The sequence below is a fragment of the Cyprinodon variegatus genome, unplaced genomic scaffold (assembly GCF_000732505.1).
Source record: "Cyprinodon variegatus isolate N-32 unplaced genomic scaffold, C_variegatus-1.0 Scaffold98, whole genome shotgun sequence".
NCBI lineage: Eukaryota > Metazoa > Chordata > Actinopteri > Cyprinodontiformes > Cyprinodontidae > Cyprinodon > Cyprinodon variegatus.
In genome coordinates this window covers 550,189-563,549 of record NW_015150551.1, presented here as the reverse complement: position 1 = coordinate 563,549, position 13,361 = coordinate 550,189, and the positions used below count along the sequence as shown (strand labels likewise).

At 37.6% G+C, this 13,361-nt stretch overlaps 1 protein-coding gene across 5 annotated transcripts in view; it reads left to right on the top strand.

The window, feature by feature from the left end:
- LOC107084368 (cyclic AMP-responsive element-binding protein 5-like) overlaps positions 1-13,248 on the top strand; it is a 21,056-nt gene extending 7,808 nt beyond the window's left edge. For 2 of the 5 annotated variants that reach the window (XM_015374170.1, XM_015374171.1), the window contains exons 6-11: positions 3,668-3,794; positions 4,088-4,162; positions 9,327-9,719; positions 9,807-10,085; positions 11,605-11,713; positions 12,340-13,248. In XM_015374170.1, coding sequence (XP_015229656.1) covers positions 3,668-3,794; positions 4,088-4,162; positions 9,327-9,719; positions 9,807-10,085; positions 11,605-11,713; positions 12,340-12,476 — 1,120 coding nt within the window. In that variant the 3' untranslated portion in view covers positions 12,477-13,248. Of the gene's footprint in view, positions 1-3,667; positions 3,795-4,087; positions 4,163-9,326; positions 9,720-9,806; positions 10,086-11,604; positions 11,714-12,310 lie in introns of all 5 variants that reach the window. The other 3 variants (XM_015374172.1, XM_015374174.1, XM_015374173.1) reach the window with 3 other exon arrangements.
- Positions 13,249-13,361: the final 113 nt, after the last annotated feature.

Sequence of the window (13,361 nt, the reverse complement as noted above, 5' to 3'; positions counted from 1 at the left end):
GATGGATGGATGGATGGATGGATGGATGGATGGATGGATGGATGGATGGACGGACGGACGGACGGATGGATGGATGGATGGACGGTATACAGATGGATGGATGGACGGACGGACGGACGGACGGACGGACGGACGGACGGACGGATGGATGGATGGATGGATGGACGGTATACGGATGGATGGATGGATGGATGGATGGACGGACGGACGGATGGACGGATGAACGGACGGATGGACGGATGAACGGATGGGTGGATGGATGAATGGATGGATGGATGGAAGGACAAATCTTCTCAAAGAAATGCCTCCAAAATCAACAACAAAATAAATTTTGTGAAAATGGAAGATATCCAAATTCCTTTCCAAGGCTCTACTGCACTGTTGCAAAGAATATTTGCATTTCATCAAAAATAAATCTTCTCTTCTCTGTCTTTCCTGTCTCTGTTTTGGATATATTATAACTCACTCTGTCAGGCACCGACTGGCATTTTCCTCTGCATAATTCATTACCTCATTAATGAAGTGACAGCAAAGGAGGAAAAAGATCAAACATTCATTTACTGGGGGAACAAAGTGCAGATGGAGAACCGCTGCATAACACCCACTCAGTCCTGTTGACTCTACCCGCCCCACCGCCAGACTACCGCCTCTATTGTGTCTGTAAAAACTCAGAACCAGACTGGAGTCTCTCAGCGCCTGGGCAGCTTCCATGGCTCCCTGGTTATCACCCTGTTTAACTGACAGATTAGAGGAGTTCCTGTCTTTCATCCGACCAGCTCCCAACAACTGTTCCCACTTCTCCTCAGTTTGGCTCTGGATTTTTGAAACTGTATATAAATAACTATATATATATAAAATAGTTGACAGCCTTGCATGATGGAGATTTATCTCTGAAAGGGAGCCTAAGGTGATAATTATGTTGCCTAAATAAAAAGTAAAATAAAACAAGCAATAAACCTTACCACCTCCAAATAAGCAAGTGTTTTTTTTTTATTATTCATCTCAGATTACAGAATTCATTATGCTTTTTAAACCTAGCAGTAACAATCCCAAACCTTATTAAAAAGATTTGATCATTATGTATTATGTAAACCTGAAATTTCTTTAGTTTGTCAGAATAGTCAGCATTTTAGCATTTCTAATTAAATATTTTCTATATATTTGTATTTATTGCTTATATTTAAGTCCTCAGTTAGAGAATAGAAAAGAAAACTAACAACAGCTTGCAGGAGGACACACATCCTGAATTCAACTTTCACATTTAACTGTTCTTACTATATATCTTCTGTCCTATATATAATTTTGGATTAGATCAGTCGAGGTGGATAAACAAAAGGTCCGTAACATCCCTGTTGATGATTAGCTGAGTCAGTAGAATGAGCTCCTAACATCTGCCCCGGCTCAGGCAGGCCATGGCAGGAGCTGACAGTCTGTTACCAGGCAGTAAATCAGTGCCAGCTCAATCCAGACATGGCATTAGTCAGTGAAACCAACAAAGTGCTACTGAATGAAACCTGTACTGTAAGACTGTTTCCAGTGGTGTTTATGAGACGTTACCATGGCGTCCTGGTTTGTGAATGTCTGGCGACAGGCCCTGTAAAGCCGTTTTGGTCACATTAGGAGGCGCTGTTTAGGTTTGACTGTACTTTTTTATGCTAAAGGAGACATAAATTCCCTGATTCAGTAATGACATCATAGCTGATGACATCAGGGAAGTCACGGAGGCCCACGCTACCCGACTGGCCTACAGCCAGAAGGGTTAGGTCAGCAGCACATGGCACCCATGGCTCTGCTTCCCTGTGCCTTTATCCTACCTTTTAAGCTGTCAGATTTTTATCATGCTATTATTCTTCAGTGTTTTTCTTCTTACAATCCCTTTTTTTAATCCTTATTTACAAATGTCTTATTTGATAGCAGTCGTTTAGCCCATTGGAGGACATTTAGTTGGTGGTTGAATGAACCCTAGTAAATTCTTTCCATTCCTCTATGGTCTCCAACATGTTTTGTTTTTAGATGCTTATTATGTTTGCAGGCTCACAGAATTACTCATAGAATGATAATGTTTGTTTAATGAAGCTGTCTGGGAATAAAAAGTGCTTAAAATGATCAAAAGCGAACTTTGAGTTTAGAATTTGCACTACAGGGAATTTAATAGAATAGAATGTTATAAAATTGAATAAAATTGTGTGAAATAGAATGGAAAAGAATAGAGTAAAACAGAAAGGAGTAGAATAGCTTGGAATGGAATTAAATAGAATAGAATGGGATGGAATGGAAAAGAATGGATTGGAACTGATTGGAAAACAATAAAGTAGAATAGAATAAAATGGAATAGAATGGAATGGAAAGGAATGAAAAAAGAATAGAATGGAATTAAATGAAATGGTATGAAGTAGAATGGAATAGAATAGAATGGAATAGAATGGAAAACAATAGAATGGAATGAAATGGGAAATAGTAGAATGGAATGTAAAAAAATAGAATATAATGGAATGAAATGGAATGGAATAAAACCAAAGACCAGGTGGCACATGTCAGAATTAAATTACATTTCACTGACACAATAAAATCCTGGAGTTTATAGAAATTAGAACAAAAATTAAAAAGGGGGATTAATCTGCTCATATAATAATGTAATTTTTCAGCTGAATCAAATAATAGTTGTACTATGGAAATTATTTCAAATAAAGAATAGATGTAAAATAAAGAATGATTGAAAAACACTGCCCTACACTAATATAAAATCAACATATCCAATCCTTAAATGTATCCGATGTTGTTGCAATCAGTCTCTACTCTGAGGTCAGAATTTCCAATATCCAAGTACGAAAAAAAAAAACTGAAAGTCAATGAAGTTGGAACTTTGACTTGATAGGTTAAAAAAGTTTAGTGATTAAAATCAAACAGAAACAGTTCGGCAGCCATTGAAAAATAAAAACAACCACGCAAATAAAAGGCTACTGATTTCTGACTTGATTCTCAGAATTCTAATTTTAACTTTTATCTCAGAATCTGACTTTTTTCTCAATTCTGACCTGTATTCTCAGAATTTAAAGTTAAATTACTTAACATGACATCACCAAAGCTAAGGATTATTATTATTATAGAAGAAGAATTCTCAGATTAAAGTCAGAATTCTAAGAATAAAGTCATATTTTGAGATTAAAGTCAAAAATCAATAGTCTTTTTTTATTGAGTAGCTTTTTTTTTTTTCAATATCCTCTTTCATAAAAACAATGGCTGATATGGTTTAAAATGATCTTTTCTAAAATTCTAGTAAAACGAGTTTGAATTATGATGGTTTTTGGAAAGAAATTAGACAAAGTTTTTTAGAATATTGGCTCATTTTACTGTTGCTGATTTTGTTTTCCAACAATTAAAAAAATGTTTTCAAGAGAAAACTATTTTGCATCCCAGACTTACCATTGATAACTTGACGCCTGTTTTTCTTTTTTCATAACTCTGCTGTTGGTTTTTATCAGTCTGGCTTTTAAAGATTGAATCTATTTTAATCCTATTTTATCACATCATGCTAATATATTTTACCAATAAAGATATGGCCTATATGTCTCAACTTGCACCTCCCTCTGAACCAGAGAAGATGAAACTCTAGCTGAAGAAAGCTGCCTAGACTGACCTGTTTTTCTTTCTCTGCGACCCACCACAGGCCGGCTGCAGGGGCACTGTCCTGCCTCCTTCACATGCGGAACAGACACAGGCAACCCCTGCCAGCCTCCTTACCTGGAACCCTCCCAGACCCGGCCATGCAAGGGGCATCTGCTCAGCACATGACTGTAAGTACTGGAGGCAGTGTTCTCATGCTCAAGATAACGCACTTCCACTCATGCGTGAGTTCATATTTATGATTAGTAGGGAGACTTCTTGCATAAGCAGATCCTGCTTCCAAAATTATTAATATTTACTGCTGACTTTAAAATATTTGACACTTAGATTGCACAAATTAAACATATCGAACATCAGAAGAATGGTACAAATGAAGAAATCCGTTTATTTGACCCTTTTTTTAGATGCTCTTGTGTTTTCTTATCACTAAAAAAAATTATTTGTGTCAATCTTTTTATTCAAGCAGATACAAAAGCAGATGTCCTGTGCAATGGGTATAGCAGCTCCTGGTCAGAGTCCCTCCTGTTGTTCCCCTCAGGTACCAAAAAATGTTTTTGACTCTAGCACACAACAACTTCTTAGCTAATACGCTTTAATGCACTTCAGTAGAAATAGATTGGAGGTTTAACATACTGAAAATATAGCTTTGTACTTACTCTAGCCCGTGGTTTAATGATAAAAAAAAAATTAGAAAATAAAAGATAAGACTGGATCAGATATATAGAATCAGATTTCGCTTGATTGGCCAAGTTTTAGAGCTTAAACAAGAAATTTGCTCTAAATGTACAAACAATTTAAATATAAATACATACAAATGATATGAAACTATCTTTTATGATGGACCACAGACCATTCATTGGTCGTGCTGTAAATAACAACATACCCCGCATCGCAGCTCATCGTGCATTGTATAATGAAACTCAATCAGATCTAGGAATTAGTGGTGTTTGCAAGTCAGTAAACAAATAAAAGTTTTATAATTCTTAGAAACCAGACATGCCTGCAGTCCATGAATACTACTACATCTGCCTGCTTTCATTAGATGTTTATAGCCTTTCTCAGCTTCTTGTAGGCTTGTTGAAAGTGTGTTGTCTAAAATGGACTCACAGTTAATTTACATACAACAATAAATGAAGCTGATTATCCTAACTTGTGGTGCAGTTTGTTTGTGCAGATAAAGGCTGTTTCAGTTATCTAACATTTGAGCTAACTTCCAGTTTGTGTATAAAAAAACACTAACTTAGTCTAGTTCTAACCTATTATGACTACAGTAGATATCAGATGTCGGCTACTGAACATTCAGAGGCTCCTGAATTTATTTTTGTAGCCCAGTCACACACCGTATGATTGCTATTTGTATGCATAGGTAGCGTGCATAGGTTCAAATTTCAGAGAGTATAAAGAAACTCTGTTTGGTTTCCTGCTTCTTTTATATCACTTTCATTTCTAATCAGTATTGAGAATAAAGTGACTTTATATCCAAGTCACGCATTTTAAGCTTCTCCGTTCCATTATTCTTCATTGGGCCTCTTTCCATTTCTGATTTTTAACATGTTGGCAGTACAGTTGTATGTAAAGATTTTCTAAAAAGACCCATTGGGAAACAGAAACTTTTCTCTGTATTTGTCAGGAATAACACACATAAGTAGATGACCTTCATTCTAAATGCTTTATATTTACTTGCAAAGTCTTATAGACTATGTTTCCAGTAGCTCTGCCAAACCAGAGACCAAAAATCTCAACTGTTCTTCTTTGTAAAAAAGTTCAGGTTCAGTTAGATAGGATTAAGAGCATACATTTTTTTATATTTTTAATCAACTTTAAGTTAAAGGGGTTGCAAGGCTTTTTAAATTGTAATTTCAAAGCCAACTTCGAAGGAAAACCTCCACATGTTACATTGGGCCAAATTACATCATATTGCCTCTCATGCATATAAATACATCCTGTCACACCGTCAGGTTATGTCTCCGAACCTTCAGCGCTGTATTTTAGTTATAATCAAGTGTTATCAGGTGGTATTCTTACCAAGGTGTGAAACGGGAGGCTGCTCCTTTAAAAACCACGGGAGGTGCATTAACATGCCTCTGTTGTACAGAAACGCTGCACTCAGCTCAATTGGAAAAACAAACATTTGACAAGTGGATCAGTGTTTCACATACAGTTTTATGTCTTCATTCACTGATCCCTCTTTATTGAAATATCAAAGTGGTGTGTCATCGAGGCCGAGAAGACCCATGATGTAATCAGCGGCCCCAGCGTCATGGTGTTTGTATGTAGTAAACAGAGCTGAAATACTCATGCCCCATCCTGCTACGTGTGTGCGTGTTTGTTTGACTGGCGGCCTGGCAAAGTTGGCGCAGACATGGCGATGACCTCATCCTTGGCATCGGCTTAATGTTTTTTTTTGTGTTTCTAAATGGTGGAGAGAGAGTGAGAGAGAGAGAAGCTGCCTCTTCTCTTAAAGAAATATTGTGTAACAGCAAGCAGATAGTAATATTGCCGGGCATGGAGAGTTGGGAGGGAGGTGATGTCATGCTCCAAACACGACCTCTCCCTATCTCGCTGAGTGTGGGAGAAAGGTGAGATGAGGTTTAATTTAACTCCCTACAGTCGCTTCAGTCAGATGATACAGGGGAATAATAAAGTGTGAAGGGATCAAGCTGCAGATGGTAGCATTTGTATGGGAACACATTATCCTTGCTATCAACAGTTGTCAACGCTGTTGAAGATCGAAGAAATTCCAATTATGGACAGGAGCATGTTATTGTTTTACCTTAAAGGACGACTCACCCCGTTCCTTAAGGAGGAAGTGCTAATCCATAGAAAGATCACAAAGTTCACTATTCCAACGGAGGCATGTTCAAGCCAGAGCTAGGTTGCAACAATTATACAATAAATGGATGGGACATTTATACAGAACTACAAGACATCCGTATATACAGTTTATATATAAAAAAAACGGCAAATCTGAGTCCTTGAGTAAGACCTTTAACCCCAGACTGCTCTCCGGATGCCACACAATGGCAGCCCACTGCTCCCCAAGGGGATGGTTAAGATCCAGAGAGTAAATTTCCCCATTGTGGGAAAATAAAGGGATTTTTATTTATTATTATTAAAATAACAACAACGTGGGAGTTAGTTGTCCATTAAGTTTTTTTTTAGACACTTCAAAGGGATATTGTTTAGGGATGAAAAAAATCTATTTAGTGTTCATCTAATCTCTAATTCAATCTGAAAAACTCACACGAAGAGAAAACACAATTAGAAGAAATTTATTGACACAATTATTCTTTGGCGCTCAGACCTCAGCAGGAAACATAGTGCTTAATTTTTATCGATATGGATTAACAGGAGTAAAGAATTGGGCTTTTTCCCCCTACGCCTGAAACTGGTGGTGGAGTGGAGATAGATGAAGTTGGTCAGTCTGTAGACTGCTGGTTAGAGAGACGGTCTGCTGAGCTTTATGGGGAGATCCAGTGGACTGCGTGAGCTGATACTAGAGCTTCACTCAGGGACCTGGAAGATGGAAGTCCAGTTGGATAACACAGGTTCAGAGTCCATGATGAGAAAGCATGAAGCAACAGTGGAGAGGAAAAATTCCCTGTTGGGAAGAAACCTCTGGCAGAACCAGGCTGAACATGGCGGTCTTCTGCCGGACCGGTTGAGATGAGACAGGGAACACAGTAAGAGTCCAGGAGGAATGACACTCTGATGAAGTTTTAGCTACTATGGTGGAGGAGGTTGCTAGAGGTGGGGCGAAACGGGTCATCCAAATGAAGTCAGACAGCACATCCGCCACCTGCTCACTTAGAAGCAGACCAGCAGATCGGAGTCCTTTAAAGATGGACTTGAATGCTGATTGGCTTTAGTGGAGGTTCAAGGTTCAAAGCTGATTAATTGAGTCGCAGGTGATGTAGGAGAGCAAATAGTTTCTTCAGTTGAACTTCCGCCTAGGCTCCATTACACACAGTGTTAGTAGGTACCCCCACCTTCGCTCTAGATCAAGAATACCCAACAGTCTCAATGGTCACCAAGCCTCTCAGAACTACGCTCAGTATGGAACAATTGTTTCTTAACGTGAAAGTAATCATGACGCTGAGTTTTACTGAATATTTGCAAAAGGAAGCAACAAAAATCTCCAGCCTTTGTGCTTAATCCACAATTTGGAGGTGTTTGCTTCCTTGGTTTGAATCTCTATTCCATAAGGAGCCATTCACAGACATATCCCTGTTGAAATTATCTTATTATAGTACACAGAAGGAAGCCATTGTGGAAAGGCTTAGAAGTAACCAAGGAGGAGTTGAGGAGTTTTAAGCCATTTAGCCAAAATATGTGCTGGCACAAGACTGTGGAGCCGCATTATCAGACTAACAATTGAATTTATAATTATTAAATTCAGACGTGCTGTTATCCATTATATAAATATAAAACGTGAAGGGGCAGAAACATGGGGAACATCCTTGAAGACAAGGTGTTGCACGTTTTTTTTGGTAGTGCTCTTCCATCATAGCAACATTTTAAAGCTTTTCTGTGTGCGTAAAATTTACAGCATATACAGTTGTGCTTGAAAGCCTACATAACTTCTCATTAAAGAAAATGATCAATTCACACTAGTAATTCAAATAACAAAAAAACTGAAAAAGTAATACAAAACTCAAATGTAGTAAATAATAATTAATTAAACTAAATATGTATTATGAATTTCTGTTTAAAAGAAATTCTAAAAAAAAAAAAAAAAAAAACCTGTCCCAGGCTAATTAATGTACCTTGTTGATGAACAGTAACCCAACATACCTGCAGAAATCGGACTGAACATTTTCTGAACAGAAAACACCTTGAATCAAAGTGCTGCTCCAAAAAATTTAAGTTCAGTTGCTCCATGAGGCTTGTTTACTTTTTTTATTTATTAATATACATATATATAGACATGTGTACATATAGACATTAATTCTTTTGTCAATTTCTATTTATTTGACTGACAGCTGATTGTTTTCTGCCTTTAATAGAAGGGTATGTGAACTTTAAAGCACAACTTTACCTATGGTACTTATAAGGGAATTTCAGGTCCACAAATGACCAAAATGTAGGTGAAATACTTACCAAATATATCAGGGTTTATAAAGATTTCAGATAAACACTCGTTTCAGCAAGTTTAATAAATTTGTTATTACCACAGCAACTTAAGAGGATGACATATATGACTTTTAATTAAAGATAAAAAAAAAAACAATCCGTTAGAGAAATCCTGATCTGTTAAAGTAATGCTAAATTCTAACTCCTGCAGCACACTAATGTATGTCTGTCTAGCCTTTCAACGCTGTAGGAATAAAGGTAAATAATCTCCCTTAGGTAAATAATGTCTGTCATTGATCCTGATATGGAACTCATGAAAGCGCTAAGCAGATGACCTATGACTTGACCTCATATGCTATGCAATAACCTTGTCTGCGTCAATGAAATTGTCACCTTGGCATGCCAAATGCTGTGACTCAAACAATGGAGCAACCCTTTCCCTCATTATTTCAGCTATAAAATAATTTCTCTCTTAGGAGCACTGCATTAAGCACTTAAAATTTATTATGAACGTAAATGGCAAGATAGAAAAAAAACAAAAAAAAAAAGCAAAAACAGAAGATTTGAAGATGTTTCTTTGACCCAAAGTGGGTGGCCTTTTATTTGACTCATTGTCTTTCTACGTTTAGAGACCCAAGCTGACAATGGGGCATCATTACCAACATCAACACCCAGGAATGCTCGCTATCAACAACTCTGTGACATCCATGGGTCACATGATGGAGATGATGCCACAGCGTCACCATGCCCCTTCACTTCAACAGCAACATCCCCATCCTCATCATCCCCACCACCCTAATCACCACCATCATAATCATCCAAGTCAGCCGCCACAGATTTCAGCTCCACCCCACATCTACCAACAGAGATGTCATGCTCCACCTCCACAACACCTGGGAAGCACTCAAAGCCTTCAGCTTCACCAGTCAGGGAACACAGCGCTCTCTCATGCTCATCAATCCCCTCCATCACGCCTGCAGCAGAACTCCCCACCCGCACCCCCACTATCTGCCCCACCACAGGTGTTTAACGTGGAAAACGTCTCCATATGCGCTTTAATTTTGCTTTCAAGTTGAACTAAGTGTCTGCATTTTTTCTTTTTTATCCAGTTATCACCAGTTGCACAACAGATGCAGCCATCTCACTCTCAGCATGCAGCGCAGCCAAGCTGCAGCGGCAGCAGCAGTGGGGGCAGTAGCGGAGGAGGAGCTGGAGGAAGCAGCAGTCGTCGTAGAAGAACGGCAGAACAGGACCCAGATGAGCGCAGGCAAAAGTTTCTGGAGCGTAACCGGGCTGCAGCGACCCGCTGCCGACAGAAGAGGAAACTGTGGGTTTCATCACTGGAGAAGAAGGCAGAGGAGCTTACGCACACAAACCTACAGCTACAGGTGTGCAATCCACTTTGTTTGTCTTGGAATAAAAGAAAGCAGAATTTAATCATGAAGACATTTACACTTCCTGATGTTTTTTAAAGCTGAATTAAAGAATTGTCATTTTATGTTGTGATCTTATTATATATTTTATGGGAGTGGAGGGAAAAATGATGCATAGTGTTAAAAAGTTTTTATCAAATACAAATCTGAAAAGGTGGCGTACATTTTTATTCCAGCCCCTGAAGACAGTATTTACCTAAGCCCCCTTTTAACTGCAAGATGTTTTGTTTATTTTGAACATGAACATCCGTTTTTCAGTCTTGCGAAAGATTCTGTGTTCAGAGTAAAGTACACAGACCTTCTCCGCCTTTGTCATTTAGGCCTGTGCGATAATGTCCCTCCATTTTACAAGTATGCATGACACTCACTGAAATATTTCACCCAAATTTTTAGATTTATGTCATTTTAAGACATAAATTCCTTTCCTTTTTTTTTTTTTTTTTTTTTGATATGAGCATCAGTACTGATGAGAGGAATTCATTGTTTAAAGAGAAAAGGAGCATTTTGTTNCTCAAATCAAAAAATTAATGTTGTTTTTTTTATGTTGAGATCTTATTATATATTTTATGGGAGTGGAGGGAAAAATGATGCATAGTGTTAAAAAGATTTTATCAAATAAAAATCTGAAAAGGTGGCATACATTTATATTCCAGCCCCTGATGACAGTGTTTTACTAAGACCCCATTAGACTGCCAACTGTTGCAGCTTTACTCAACTAAATCTGAGATGTTTTGTTTATTTTAAACATGAACAACCGTTTTTTAGTCTTGCCAAAGATTCTGTGTTCGGAGTAAAGTACACAGACCTTCTCCACCTTTGTCATTTAGGCCTGTGCTATAATTTCCCTCCATTTTACAAGTACGCATGACTCTCACTGAAACATTTCACCCAAATTTTTAGATTTATGTCATTTTCCCTTTCCTTTTTTTTTTTTTTTTGAGGACATTTTATCACAAATCTATCAAACAAACCTTCCATAATACAAATCCATTAGTTTGATATAGCTTATTTATTCAAAATGCATAATTGTCCGTTTTTTTAATAATCAATAAATTATACTTACTTAAAATGATTAATAATGAGTATATTTATTTAAAATACATAAACTGTATTGTTTAATTGTATAATAATCGGGTTACCTTTATGCAATTTAGACCATAAACTTTATGTATTCTGAATCAACGCGCTTATTAGAATCTTATTATTATTAATACTTAATAAATAGAGCTGATGATTACGCTTTATAATACAAATGAATATGCATCATGTAAGGTTTATTAAATAGGTTTGTTTTAAAATTATCTAAAAAAAATAAAATAAAATGGGAAATTGTTACATCATAAGATAACATAAATCTTAACATTTGGGTAAAATATTTCTGTAATTGAGATAAGAATTAGCATTTGCTTTTATTCTATATGCGAACAAGTTCAAGTGTTTTATATACATACTCCTACAATGTCTGTATCCCCAGAACGAGGTGACATCACTGAGGTCGGAGGTCGGCCAGTTGAAGCAGATCCTGCTCACCCACAAGGACTGTCCCGTCACTGCTCGGCAGAGAGAGGCACAGGGGTACCCCAGTGAGTAAAACCCCTCACCCTGCACCTCTATCTAGACAGCCCAACAGCTTCCCCAAATCATCGCCACTGACCACTGAAGCTATTGTTCAAGCAAAGTATTCCTTTAAAGCAAAAAGGGAAAAAAACTAAATGGTGGCATGTTGTTTTGCTATGAAAAAGCACTGTTGTGTTCAGTCAGAGACCTTAAACTGTTTCATGCAGCACTTTGGAGTAAAATCAGCTTTTAACCCCTACTTTCTCCAAGTATTTTTGATGCACTTTTGTTACTCAGGAGAGTTGATCAAACACCTTGGAATATCCTTCGTCATTATATTTCAAAAAACCTTGCATGTTGCACTCCAGACAGGCTAAAGTGTATGTCCAACATACACTAACTGACTGTCATAACAAAATTTTACAAAAGGCTTTTATGCAATAAAAGCCTGGGATATATTCCTATATTTTTATTGATGTATTTTTTACCTGTATGTACAGTATTTGCTTACAATAAAAAAAAAAGATGTTTTCATATTAACTGAGCTGAAGTTGGTTTTTATTTATCTCATATATATGAAAAACAAAGCTCATTCCATGAGTGGAAGCCCTGAACATTTATAGGTGACTTTGACAGATGTCTCTGTGTCCAGCTGCAGGGGTGAGTCCAGGAGGAAGTCCCACCCCTGCAGATCCTGAGACTCATCTGCACGCCGTCCAGCACAACAGTGTTTCCACCTCCTCAACTGCCGGATCCGACATCGGGCACGGCCCCCTTACCGGACTCTGAAAATCCACATGTATCCAGAGCTGTTTGACAGGAGTCATCAGCGGACATTTTTTTTTTTTTCTTTTAAGATGCAAAAACGAGCCTTGTTTGAAAACTTGGATGTCAGCTTCGAACCTTGCCCGGATGCAAAAAATATCTAAAGCTGTTAACATTAACACACCTGCACCTCTGACGTACGGGCTACCCAAACACAGACAATCTCAGCTCATTTTGCACTAACTTTAACAAAACTTCTAAATGGTACATTGCCTGCTGAAGTATTTCACTTCATCTAAATAGAAACCAACATAAAGAAGTGGATTAATGTGTTGGAGGAAGAAAAGATTCACAAAAATAGTAGAATTGATGCCATGCATTTACATCTGCCACTCTTTATTCTGAACACCACTAAATACATAAATCCAGTTCAACCAGTTGCTTTAAAATATAATGGGATCAGTAGACAGAGTCTACCTGGATGCAGTTTCATCTCAGTAATGTTTCTTTTCCCAATGGAAAATACAGTGGTGCAAACATTATGCTTTGTGATTCTCTTCTTTAGCAGGTGCAAAAAAGCTAGACAGAGTTGATGTGAATATAGTTAGAGCTACATGCAGGAGAGAAAAAGGGAACTACTTGAAACCTACCCCAAAGGACTTGCAGCCATAAGTTTGTTGAATATAAAAATATTCTATATGAAATGTATGGCGAAATGCACAGTGAACTGTTGAGATTCTTCCCCCTAAATGTTCAAAATACAGGCATCTCTTTTCTTCCTCTTCACATAAACTGCTTTGTGTGAGTCCAACATGTAAAATCCCATGAAAGTGAAATGAATTGTAAAACAATTGGTTAAAATTAAAAGAGTGCAATTACCTCTGTAAGGCTCTGTATGTGACTAACTTG